General features: G+C 48.3%; 1 protein-coding gene across 4 annotated transcripts in view; it reads right to left on the reverse strand.

Moving 5' to 3' along the window:
• SCTR (secretin receptor) overlaps nt 1-11,318 on the reverse strand; it is a 74,728-nt gene extending 63,410 nt beyond the window's left edge. For 3 of the 4 annotated variants that reach the window (XR_009490579.1, XM_059874680.1, XM_059874682.1), the window contains exon 1: nt 11,183-11,313. Coding sequence is in view for 3 of the 4 variants with exons in the window: in XM_059874680.1 (XP_059730663.1) it covers nt 11,183-11,242 (60 nt within the window). In the remaining variant the exon portion in view is untranslated. 4 annotated transcript variants of the gene reach the window in all.
• Nucleotides 11,319-13,630: the final 2,312 nt, after the last annotated feature.

Below are 13,630 nucleotides of genomic sequence, written 5' to 3' on the forward strand. Positions count from 1 at the left end.
ACTATGGGAAAATATGCACTCATTTCACATACTAGCAAGGTTGTTATGCTCAAACTCCTTCAAGCTAGGCTTCAGCAGTACATGAACCAAGAACTTCCAGATGCACAAGCTGGATTTAGAAAAGGCAGGGGAACCACAGATCAAATTGCCAACATTCACTGGATCGAAAAAGCAAGGGAATTCCAGAAAAACATCTATTTCTGTTTCACTGGCTACAATAAAGCCTTTGACTGTGTGGATCACAACAAACTGGAAAATTCTTAGAGATGGGAATACCAGACCACCTGACCTGCCTCTTGAGAAACCTATATGTAGGTCAGGAAGCAACAGTTAGAACTGGACATGGAACAGACTGGTTCCAAATAGGAAAAGGAGTACGTCAAGGCTGTATATTGTCACCCTGCTTATTTAACTTATATGCAGAGTACATCGTGAGAAATGCTGGGCTGGAAGAAACACAAGCTGGAATCAAGACTGCCGGGAGAAATATCAACAATCTCAGATATGCAGATGATAACAATCTAATGACAGAAAGTAAAGAGGAACTAAAGAGCTTCTTGATGAGGGTGAAAGAGAAGAGTGAAAACGCTGGCTTAAAACTTAACATTCAAAAAACTAAGATTATGGCATCCAGTTCCATCACTTCATGGCAAATAGATGGGAAAAAAGCAGAAGCAGTGACAGATTTTGTTTTTTCTTGGGCTCCAGAATCATTGTATATGGTAACTGCAGCCATGAAGTTAAAAGATGCTTGCTCCTTAAAAGGAAAGCTATGGCAAACCTAGACGGTGTATTAAAAAGCAGAGACATCACTTTGCCAACAAAAGTCTGTCTAGTCAAAGCTATGGTTTTTGACTAGATGTGAGATGTGAGAATTGGACCATAAAGAATGCTGAGCGCCAAAGGTTGGTAACGCCTCAAATTGTGGTACTGGAGAAGATTCTTGAGAGTCCCTTGGACAGCAAAGAGATCAAACCAGTCAACCTTAAAGGAAATCAACCCTGAATATTCATCAGAAGGACTGATGATGAAGCTCCAATGCTTTGGCCATCTGATTGGAAGAGCCAACTCACAGGAAAAGACCCTGAGGCTGTGAAAGATTGAGGGAAGGAGGAGAAGGGGGTGACAGAAGATAAGATGGTTGAATAGCATCATTGACTCAATGGATATAAGCTTGAGCAAACTCCAGGAGATAGTGAAGGACAGGGAAGCCTAGCACGCTGCAGTCCATGGGGTCACAAAGAGTCAGATGTGACTTAGCAACTAAACAACAATGGAAAAATAATCATTAGAGGATAGTTTGCTGCTAAGTCGCTTCAGTCATGTCCAACTCTGTGAGACCCCATAGACGGCAGCCCACCAGGCTCCCCCATCCCTCAGATTCTCCAGGCAAGAACACTGGAGTGGGTTGCCATTTCCTTCTCCAATGCATAAAAGTGAAAAGTGAAAGTGAAGTCGTGCCCGACTGTTAGTGACCCCATGGACTGCAGCCTACCAGGCTCCTCCGTCCATGGGATTTTCCAGGCAAGAGTACTGGAGTTGGGTGCCATTGCCTTCTCCGAGAGGATAGTTTAGCTTCTTTTAATTCTAAATTTCTTAAGTTGTAGCAAAATATACATACCATTTGCCATTTCAATCATGTTTAAGTGTACAATTCAGTGGTATTAAATGAAAAGTTGTACAGTGATCACTCCTATCCATTTCCAGGACTTCTACATCCCAACAGAAACTCTGTACCAATTAAACAGCAACCTCTATCCTACTTTCTGACTCTGTGAATATGTCTATTCTAGATACTTTAGGTAAGTGCCATCATACAATATTTGCTCTTCTGTGTCTCATTTCACATCCATGTTGTAGCATCTACTGGAATTTCATTCCTTTATACGGATGAATACTATTCCATTGTATGGACAGATCACACTTTGTTCATCTACTCATCACTTGGATGTTTCCACCTCTTGGCTTTTGTGAATAATGCAGCCAAGAACAGAGGTGTACAAGTATCTCTTCGAGTCCCTGCTTTCAATTCTTCTAGGTACATATCCCAGAGAAGGCAACAGCACCCCACTCCAGTACTCTTGCCTGGAGAATCCCAGGGACAGGGGAGCCTGGTGGGCTGCCGTCTCTGGAGTTGGACAGAGTCGGACACGACTGAAGTGAGTTAGCAGCAGCAGGTACATATCCAGAAGGGAAAAGGTGGATCATATGGTAATTCTATGTTTACTTTTTTAAGGGACCACCACACTGTTTTCCACATCAGTCGTACCATTTTACCTTCCTGTCAACAATGCACAGAGTTCTAATTTCTCTATGTCCTCATCCTCAACCCTTATTCTTCTGTTTTAATAATATCTGTGCCGTGCAGTGCTAAGTCATTTTAGTCATGTCTGACTCTCTGCAACCCTATGGACTGTAGCCTGCCAGGCTCCTCTGTCCATGGGATTTTCCAGGCAAGAATACTGGAATGGGTTGCCTTTTCCTCCTCCGGGGGATCTTACCATCCCAGGGATCAAACCTTCATCTTTTCCATCTCCTGCATTGGCAGGCAGGTTCTTTACCACTAGCGTAACCTGGCAAGTTCCAATATCTATCTTAGCGGGTGTGAAGTAGATCATTCCACATTTCTTTCACCCTTAATTCTTTCATTAAAACTGAATAAACCAAGATTATTTTGTGTGGTGGCATGTCAATTGCAGGAACATATGCATCCACTGTTTGTATGACAGCAACAGTATTCTGTTGAAAGGGCTGAGTCTGTGGATGAGTCTGCAGCCTGCAGACAGTGGTCTCAGTGACAGAGTGGGGCCATCAGGGTAGCTGGGAGTGGCTGGGAAGATTGTGTTCATGGAGCAACAGTTTGTTAGATGCCTCAGAGGGAGAATGAAGGGAAAAAAAGCCCCCTTATCATCTATGTTTTCCTAGAGGAAAGAAGAGGCTGATATTTTGAAGTCAAATGTATGTATGCTTGTGCATGTTTCCATATAATCAATAAATTTAGAAATATTGGGAATTTCCTGGCAATCCAGTGCTTAGGACTCTGTGTTTTCACTGCCAAGGGCATGGGCAGGTTCAATCCCTAGTCAGAGATTAAACAAGCTGGACAGCACAGCCAAAAAAATCTTTTTAAGACAAAGACGGACTATGCTCTATCAGATCAGTCGCTCGGTCGTGTCCAACTCTTTGCGACCCCATGAATCGCAGCACGCCAGGCCTCCCTGTCCATCACAAACTCCCGGAGTTCACTCAGACTCACATCCATCGAGTCAGTGATGCCATCCAGCCATTCTCATCCTCTGTCGTCCCCTTCTCCTCCTGCCCCCAATCCCTCCCAGCATCAGAGTCTTTTCCAATGAGTCAACTCTTCGCATGAGGTGACCAAAGTACTTGAGTTTCAGCTTTAGCATCATTCCTTCCAAAGAAATCCCAGGGCTCATCTCCTTCAGAATGGACTGGTTGGATCTCCTTGCAGTCCAAGGGACTCTCAAGAGTCTTCTCCAACATCACAGTTCAAAAGCATCAATTCTTCGGCGCTCAGCCTTCTTCACAGTCCAACTCTCACATCCATACATGACCACAGGAAAAACCATAGCCTTGACTAGACGAACCTTTGTTGGCAAAGTAATGTCTCTGCTTTTGAATATGCTATCTAGGTTGGTCATAACTTTCCTTCCAAGGAGTAAGCATCTTTTAATTTCATGGCTGCAGTCACCATCTGTAGTGATTTTGGAGCCCAGAAAAATAAAGTCTGACACTGTTTCCACTGTTTCCCCATCTATTTCCCATCAAGTGATGGGACCGGATGCCATGATCTTCGTTTTCTGAGCTTTAAGCCCACTTTTTCACTCTCCACTTTCACTTTCATCAAGAGGCTTTTTAGTTCCTCTTCACTTTCTGCCATAAGGGTGGTGTCATATAGTGCACCCCTTTAAAATTTTCCTCTAAATTCACAGGAGAAACAAGTGAAGGTGAAAGTATTGCTAAAATTTATATAAAATACTCCTTAAAGCAAGAGCTATTAGTCTTGAAAAGGTCCCTTTTAATAGTTTTTAAAAATCAAGTTTGGATAGGTAATTTTTTTTTCTTTTACTTATCCTAGTACTAAAGTGCTTATAGCAAAAAAACAGCAGTTCCCTTACTTAACCTTTCCTGCTCTCCAGAGAAAACCACTTTCCTTTTCTTTAGATGTATATTTTCATTTTATCTCTGTATTTCAAAAGTATCTCATATTGTTATTTCTTGGTTTATCTAATTGAGACATTATCCAAAACTCTTTATTATGGAAGAGAAAGATTTAGAAGTTTTTAAACCTCCCTACATTTACTTCCCTCCCCCCATATAATATATTGACACAGCCTTCTCTTAATTTTTAGTTAAATGAATGGTCTGTATATATAATGACTTACTTTGACTATGAAATATTGTTCACTGCTGAGTTTAGCCATGTAAAACGATTATGTCTCTTCTTGTACATTTTGTTTTTCCTGTGGTCAACAATTTACTTTGCGTTTTCATTTGATTAGTTTGTCTAGGTAGATAGGATTAATTTATCCAAATGCTCCAACAGCCCTGATAGATATTTATCAAGCAGTCTATTCTTTCAATCCTTGGAGCCCTCTCTCCCACAGACCTCTGCCAATGGGGCCTGACACCTGGCTGTGCTTTTAGGGGGCCTCTCCCCGGCTCCCCCAGTCACAGTTCCATTTCCTATATTCCCTGTTTTTTTCTTGGCTTTGCTTTCTTGTTCTTCAGAAGCACATTCTACAGTAACTTCCTGGGAAAGCATATATAATGAGGTCAACTTTTGAATCTTTTCAGGTGAAAAAGCTTTTATTCACCTGCTGCTGCTGCTAAGTCACTTCAGTCGTGGCCGACTCTGTGCAACCCCATAGATGGCAGCCCACCAGGGTCCCCTGTCCCTGGGATTCTCCAGGCAAGAACACTGGAGTGGGTTGCCATTTCCTTCCCCAATGCATGAAAGTGAAAAGTGAAAGGAAAGTCGCTCAGTCATGTCCGACTCTAAGCGACCCCATGGACTGCAGCCTACCAGGCTCCTCTGTCCATGGGATTTTCCAGGCAAGAGTACTGGAGTGGGTTCTCCAATGATAAACTACTGAATTCCAAAGGAGGGGAAGAAACTCAACACACTTTGCTCATCAACTGCCAACCTGAGACTGGAAAAGAATAGTTTCACAGGGGAAAAAAGAGAGATATTAGTCTAGTTTATACAGTGAGAAATAAAGAGGGAACTCGATCTTACAACCAGTTCCAAACCCAAAATGTCATCTAACACTTACTGGGTCCCTAGGATGCCCAGCAATCGAAGGTGAGCAGACACAGATCTTATTGCCGTAGCTCACAGGCTCCAAGGGGTCCAGAGGCGCCTGTGGCAGGAGCATGTGGGGAAGGTAGTGGCCAGGTCACCATAGACCACAAGCAGTGGCAGGAAACCCTGGGAGGCACTGCACTGCATAGGCGAGAAGTCATCCCCATAGCAGAGGGGATGTGCACAGATGTGACAGGGGCCAGCAGGGGCTGAGGGCCAGTTGAGGACAGGGGCCAGCGTGGTTCCTATGTCTCTGCTTTGAGTACCTCAATAACTCCAACAGCAGGGAAAACAAGGACAAAAGATGTGAGTTTGGCAGCAGCTGAAGTGAGATAAGCATTGTTAAGGCTGGACTTATGTCACCTTAAGATGGCCAAGGAAACTCACATAGTAAGAAAGAGCAGCAAGCATAAGGAGAGCAAGGGCCAGAGACAGTGCCTGAGACCGTGACCCTCACAGGCTGGGAAGATGAGCAAAAGGAGGGACCACGCGAGAGGAGGGATCACACAAGAGGAAGGAACCATGTGACACAGGGAAACCTCGAAAGAGGGAAAACCTCATCTGAGGCGCAATGGGAACCACGAGCCTGTGAAAGGCAGGCGCCAAGGTGAGGAAGAGGGGGAGGGACAGAGTGTCCCAGCATCAAATGTCTCTAAAAGGCTGGAGTCCCATGGGTGCCTTGCCCATCTTGCCCAGAACAGTCAGGGTGTGTGCTCACTGCCTTGATGTCATTAGTCATAACGTCCAAACTCTCATCAGCCATGTGTTCCCCTTGGGTGGGACAGAGACCACGCCGTGTCTAGGGAAAGTGGGATAACGCAGGGCCTGGTGAGACTGATGCGAGTGGGGAACGGGTGGGAGCCAGGGTGCTGCAGGCTGAGGAGCAGACAGAGGTGGAGGCAGGGATTATAGATGCATCTGCCAAAATGCTGGCCATGAGCAGTAGCGGAGGAACCACGGCCAGAGCTGTAGAGTTCCTTTGCCACTTGGCTGGATGGGCTTGGGCAGGTTGACTAGCTGATGGAAAATCCAGTCAAGAGGAGCAGGATGAAGGCTACCTCTGTGTCATCTCAGGACAAAAGTCACTGAGCATGGTGGGGGGAAGAGATCAGGAGCATGGGGCTGGAGCAAAGCCTCTATTCCACTCAGGTGTGATGCAGACTGAATGTCTGTGTCCCTCAAAGAATACATTGACTCCCTAACCCCAGGTGTGGCTCTGTTAGGAGACAGGGCCCAGAAGGAGTTCATTAAGGTCAAATAAGGTCATAGGGGGCCCAAATATGATAGGATTAACGTCCTTACAAGAGATATCAGTGAACTCACTCTCTCAGAAGTCAGAGGAAAGGTTACATGAGGACCAGGCAGCCAACTGCAAGCCAGGGATGGAGGTCTTCCCAGAATCCAACCATGATCTGGGATATCCAGCCTCCAGGCCTACGAGAAGACAAATTTCCACGGTTCAAGCCCGGCATGATGTTCAAGGGAGGGCAGGAGGACAGGAACAGGAGGGTACAACTTAGATTCATCTATGAGGCCAAGATGCTGCTCAAAGCATGTTCATTCTCCGACTCTCAGGATACGGGAGGTAAACCCATCTATTGAAAATGAAAGGCAGTGGTAAGGTCAGAAATCTCAGAAAACACCAAGGGGAGCCTCGGGGAGCCAAGAGAGAGGGAAGTGATGTGGGGCATGCAGTGATTCTGGAGAAATCTGGAAAACTCGGGAATCCTGGAAGCACAACCACCAGGAGATGATATACTCTGTCATGTAAGCAAGTAGATAGAATCTGAGTGTTGTGGGTCTTATCTGGGGCTGCAGGTTGTTCCAGAGCCCGAGCAAAGGTCAATGGTGACCTCAGCTTGCTAAGGGCAGGGATGCAGGGGCCAAACCAGAGGCCACTCTGGGGGCAGAGCTCTAATCCTGGTTGTGGAATCTGGGCTTTCAACAAGGGGTGCCAGGAAGAGACCTGTGCCCTCCAGTGTCAAGGGAGGGGATTTAGGGGATGGGACAGGAGGGGAGCTCTGTAGCAACTCCTAAAGGGGGTGCCAAAGTTGAAAGGACTCCCCTAAACAGTGTAGGAAGCATCTCTCCTGTTTTTTTGAATTTGTGGCCCCAAGCTCATCTCTGGCCACCCTCAATAAAATGCTGTGTGTAATTCCATATTTGGTTTGTCTTTTATAAAGTGATTAGATTAAACTGTAGTTATTGTCATTTTGTGGTTTGCGAAAGATTTCATGACAGCGCCTTGGGAGCCAGAAACCAGAGCGGCCTCTCTTTGGAAGCAGATGCACGTGCTGGCTAAGAACAGCTGGGTTTGGGTCCTTATACCATCATGCCCAGCTGGGTGACTTGACCAATGGTTTCACCTCTTTCTGAGTCAGTTTCTTCACATGCACAGTGAGGATAATGATTGTTGGTGGGAGAAGTCACGTAGTGCCAGGCACAGTTTAGCAGAGTATCTGGTGTGAAGTAGGCACTCGGTGAGGGAAGCCTTCACCATCATCATTATCATGGTCATCAGTCACATGAATTTTAGGAATAGCAAAAACTCAAAAAGAAATCTACAATACTACCTCGGAATATTGTTCAAGGAAACAAAGTTCCCAGTGACTTTTCTCTAAGAGGCATCAGTAGTCAGATCCTCTGGTGACCTTGCAGGCCTTCCTAAAATTCTGCTCACCCAGCTTGTCAACCTCTGGGTCCAGATGCAGTCCAGAAAGGGGTGGGGACCACCACATGCCAGACCCCCGCCTTAGAGTTTTTGTGTTTCTGAGCCGAGAAGAAATGAAGAGAGACATGGGGGAGTGGGAAGGGAGGGTGGAGAAGCCAAAGGAACCCATGCTCTATAGAGGTCTTCTCATCCAGAGATGGGTTTTCACTGGTATACCTTCTTCTGTCTCCAGCTCAGATTCCCTGTCACCAACCCCACTACCCTGAATCCAACATCCAGTGACACCTATTACGAATCTTGTTCACAGATTTCCCCTGAGACATAATAACTTTTAAGGCAGTAGTTCTCAACCAGGGCAGTTTTGCCCTGCCTGCTCCCAGAGGACAGTTGGTAATGTCTGGAGACACTTTCTGTTGGCACAACTTGGAGAGACGATACTAGCTTCTGGTAGGCAGAGTACAGGGACGCTGCTGGACAGCATACAATGCACAGGACACCCCCCACCCCCTGCTCCCCTCTCTCTAACCATTATCTCCACCCTCTCGTTCCCTCCCATGCCAGGGGAGGGCCTAGCTCTTGTCCCAGCATCCCATGTGGAAAGCTCAGATTTAATATCCAGAATTACAGTGTCAAAGTTAAGAAACCCTGCTTGAAGGAAAAGGTAGCCCCTTGTACCCCACTTAACTCACTCAGGTTCTCAGGTGGGCAGTTGGCCAGATGCCCTGGATTTAAAAGCCCTCCCCTGAGAGACTACACCTTTGCCTGGCAGATTTATGCACAATTTTGTAAGCAATGATTGCTTGTAAGATGTCATTCTTCACTACCTGTTGTTATATGAAAGTGTCCCACATGAGGGCAGCCACTATGGATAGCACCATCACTTCATTCATTCATTCAGCCCACACACAGTCATTGACTCTTTCTTCTGATATGACAGGTTCTAAGGATAAAGAATGAGTGTGACTAAGTCTCAAGGTTCAAGCTCTAAGTGAACGTATTGGGGAGGACAGGAAGGTCAGGTGTGCTGGTAAATAATGACAATACTGTTCCAGGTAAAAATCCTCATGAGAGACATGGGTGGGGACAGTAAGGGGAGGTGAAGCCAGAGTTTCTTATGGGGGGGTCTCAAAAAACTGCCCCACAAGCCACCGGCACTTTTCAGTCCACTTGCAAGGGACCCTCCCTACATCTCTGTATGAAAAGGTGGGGAGTTGAGGGGAGTAGTAATAAGCAATTTAGCCTTAGTAATCCCCCCCCACCACCAATTAGGAAGATGCCTATGATTTCCCTCAAGACAAAGCATGAAATGAATAAGGAATTGTTTGAATGCCCTTCAGTTTCAAAATCAAATGTCTGACCACTCAAACAGAAAAAAAGCAGGGTTCCATAGGCTGGGAAATCCTCCAACTGAAGCCAGGCAATTCCATCCCTTGTTGAAGGAGTTCTCTGCCAAGAAGTGTGAACCTCAGATCTGGATAAGCCCATAAAACCACCAGAGAGCCAAGACTTGCACACAGGAAACCACCCGGCAGGAACATAAAGTGTGTGAGGAGATGAAGATGTGAGCAAAGACAAGCGACAAGCCAGACAGAGCCCTGGGCAGTTGAGAAAGGTGAGATCTGGGCTCCAGTCCCAGAGCTGCCACAAACTTACTGATAAGGAGCAGGTCCCTGCTCTCTGTGGGTATCAGTTTGCTCCCCTGTAAAAGGAGGAAAGTGGACCAGAGCATAATAAAGCATCCTTCCAAGGCACACAGAAGACCTGAACCAAGGGAAGGTTCTCATTTTCCCCTGGGCTTATTCCTAAAATGACGCTGGAGATTAAAAATGTATGTTGAACCTTAGTCCTGAAGACCCAGCCACTTGTTGATTTCTTCTGACAACAGTAGTGTTCCTGCAGGTACTTAAAAAGGAGGCTGGCGGCGGGCGGGGGATGGGGCGAGGTCACCAAAAGGGCTGCCTCCCAGCTCTAGGCACCAAATAACAACACACTTGGAGGCTGAATTTGGCTTTGAACTGTCCCCATGTCTCAGATGGCATTTCCCCAAAGCGGGAGCTCAGAATTGCAAGCAGGTGCTGTTGCCCTAGCACCTTCCAACTGCAGCGCTGAGGACAGGAGGCTCCAAGTTATTAACAGGAGGGAGCTGCACAGGAGAGCCGAAAACCCCACTCTGGATACCACAGGAGCTGTGCCTCCTGCGTGTCAACACTCCCAACCAGCTCCAGAAGCAGGTCTTTCTTATAGCCAACCAGGAGAGGACATCCGGAGGGCCACTGATGGGTCTGCAGGAAGGGTTTGCCCAGGGCTGAGACTTCAGGCTCAGAATTGAGTTCCCAAGTGCTTTCCCTGGGGAGTTTCTTGGGACAGAGGCGGTGGGGGGCCTGTTTGGAATGCTGGTGGAAAGGGGAAGTTCTGGAATCCGTGCGCCCCTTCCTTACCGCTCCTTCTCCCCACGGGGCGCAGCCACCCTTTTTCACAAACCCCACAGGCAGAGGCCAGGACTCCCTGGAGTTTGTGAGAAAACAACATAAGCCACTCACTCTGCTGCCTTCCCTTTTCTCTGCCAGTTCCTCCCTGGACCTGGTTTGGGGAGACCAGCTGCTCCCAGAAGTCCCCAGACCCACCGACATTGCGGAGCCAAACCCACTAGACCAAGGAGGAAGCTGCAAACGCTGGCATTACAGCTTCGGCAGTTACGGCCAAAGCTTTCGGAGGTCTCCCCATCCGCAGCCGCTGTCTGTGCAAATGGCAAGGCTCTGGGGCAGGCAGGCTGGGTTCCAGCTGTCTTTTCTCGGGGCAAGTTTTTTTGATCTTTACAAGTCTCGCTTTCCTTGTCCGCAAAGTGAGGGTGAAAATAGCAACTTCGAAAGTCGATGATGAGGTTTCAAGGAAATACTGCAGGAAAAGTGCCCGCACACAAAAGGCACGGCCAGGGGCGGCTCCCCAATTTCCGCCCAGGAGCGCCCGGGTTGGGCGAAGGGCAAGGTGGGTTATCTCAGCGCTGCCTGCGCCCGGGCACATACAGATTTTATTTCGGAGGAGAGGACCCTCCGGAGAGGAGCAGACAAAAATCATAATTGCGGGGAAAGGATGGTGAGAAACGCCTCCCACTGCCCAGCAGAAGATCTTGTGGGGCCCCTCCACCCCTCACCCCTAGAGGGACCCGCGGAAGGGCGCGTACTCACCGCGTGCACGGCGCAGGCTAGCAGCAGCAGCCCGGGCAGTGGCGGCAGGCGGGGGCGCATGGTACCGCGTGCGCTCCCCTGGCGCCCCGACGGCCGCCTGCCCGCGCGCACCGCCGCTCAGCACTCAGCGCTCCCTGCCGCCTCTCGGACCCCGACTGGCCGCCGCGCCCAGGGGAGCCATGGCCCCACCCGCGGCGGCCCAGGGACTGCGCCTCCCCTGACAGGGTGGCCCCGTACCACGCCGCCCCGCCGGTTGATAAGGACGCGGCGCGGCGTGCGCTCCTCCACCCACCCCTGCTGCCTGGCCGGCTGGCGGGGGCCAGCGCGGGGGCCAGCGCGGAGACCAGCTGCGGAGGAGGTGGAGGGAGGACGCGAGGCCTAGAGAGGCTCCCGCAGGCTACGGTCTGCAGGCCCCGCTGCCACACCCCCACGGACTAAAAGAGCCCTCCCCAAGGTCCGGGTCAGTGCCGACACCGCCGCGCTGCGTGAGGGTGGGCAGGAGGCCACCTTTTGGAGCCTCAGCGTTCTCATCCGAACAGTACATCTAAAAATACCTGCCTTCTTTCAGCTATTCCATTTCCACTTTTTTTTTTCCTTTCTTATTAGATATTTAATGCTCCTTCCAGAAAGTTGCACACACATGAGTTCCATCACACTGAGAAGCCTTTGATGATCAGGTGAGACCAAGGAGGACCATCGGGGCACCCCAGCGTTTGGGGCTGTGCTGGAGCGTTTGAGCTTTCTGGTTCCCCCGGGAGCTATTTCAGTATTAGGCAGGTGTGCCCAGCAGCTGCTCATCCTGAGTCTGAGGGCTTAGATCTCCTTGTTGTTTAGTCACTCAGTCGTGTACAACTCCTTGTGACGCCATGGACTGTAGCCCACCAGGCTCCTCAGTTCATGGGATTCTCCAGGCAAGAATACTAGCAAGGGTTGCCATTTCCATCTTCATCGGCTCTCCTGAAGGTTGGCTTTTGGCCTCTCAGTACAGTACAAGGCACCCTCAGAGGGTTTTTGTAGACCCAGTTTTTTCTTTTTCTTCTCTGGTGCACATCCCCTTTCCTTTTGTGTCTCCTTCTATCTAGATCTTTTTCTCAGGGACTTGGAGTCCGTCAGCTCATTGACTTCTCCTCTCGCTCACCCTCTTCCCCACACATGAAAGCGAGGTGAGCTCTACCTGATTGCTGTCTTTGGCGGTAAGGACTGGCATGAGATTCTGAGCACATGTATATGTGCATGCATGTGCATGTGTGTGCGCACGCGCGCACACACACACACACACACACACACACCCTTTCCTTTCATAGCATCCCCACCAGCCGAGAGCCAGTAACTGGATTGCCCTGGCCCAGGCTGTCCTTGGAAGTCAAGGTATTGACTGCCTTGATCAAGTGTGATCAGTGGCAGGTGGTGGTTTCTCCCCTCTGGTCCACAAGTATAAATCACATTCTTTGAGACCATTATCACCAACAAAAGTGATATTGGGTCCCATTGTCTTCCTTGTATTTCTCAATTGGTTCAAGATTCAGGCTGGAAAAATGTTATGAACTGGTTTCTCTGACATCATAAATGTGCCTTAGAAAAAGTGCATGCGGTAAGGATATGCCGTTTTTACTATATAGACTTTTGTGTTGCATGAATAGTTTCTGTAATGACTGGATGTATTGCTTTTTTGATGGAAAGACAAAAAAAGAAAACAATCCAAAATGCAATCTGTGGTCTATACTAGAGCCTCGTGATCACCAGTGAAAAAGCAAAATGACATTTGTTCTGGGCAATTCAATCAATTTCTGGCCTGTGGAAAGCCATTGTTCCTTAAATAGGAGGCTCTGTCTCTCAGAATATTGAGGAAAGGATCTGAAATGCTCTGTGGAAAGCCATGGATGCCGTCAATGGCTTTGTAGAACCTGCCTGAGAACACAGTTTCAGAATAGGGTGGAAGGGAGCATGTGGGGAACTAACCATGTATTTAATACCCACCATGTGCTGGGGAGTTTTTTAATAATTGGATGTATCATCATAGACAATCCTCCAAAGACTGTCTGAGAGACACTGACTTTCCTTGATGAATCAGATGGGAACTTGAAGCTTGGGAAAGGTAACCATTTGCCTCAACAAGGGGCAGGGCCTGGATTGAACCCAGGACTGAGTCCAAAGCCCAGGCCCATGTCCTTTGCATGCACTAGAACTTCTCTCAATCCTGAAGATGACGTTCTTACTCTCAGTCTTTCCAAAGCTCTTTTGCATGCAGCATTTCATTTGATCCTTGAAACAGCTCCATGGGGTCTGTAGGACTGGCGATCAGGGGCTGCAGGAGAGGGAGACTCCATTGCTCACATGGTTTCATTGAAAGTTTAATGAGAAGATACCATGCAGAGGTGTGGGTGGGGCTCAGGGAACCAGCAGAGGACATGCAGGTGCCCGGGTCAGCAGCGATAGGCCTGGTCAGAC

Source organism: Bos taurus, chromosome 2 (genome assembly GCF_002263795.3).
Source record: "Bos taurus isolate L1 Dominette 01449 registration number 42190680 breed Hereford chromosome 2, ARS-UCD2.0, whole genome shotgun sequence".
NCBI classification, from domain to species: domain Eukaryota; kingdom Metazoa; phylum Chordata; class Mammalia; order Artiodactyla; family Bovidae; genus Bos; species Bos taurus.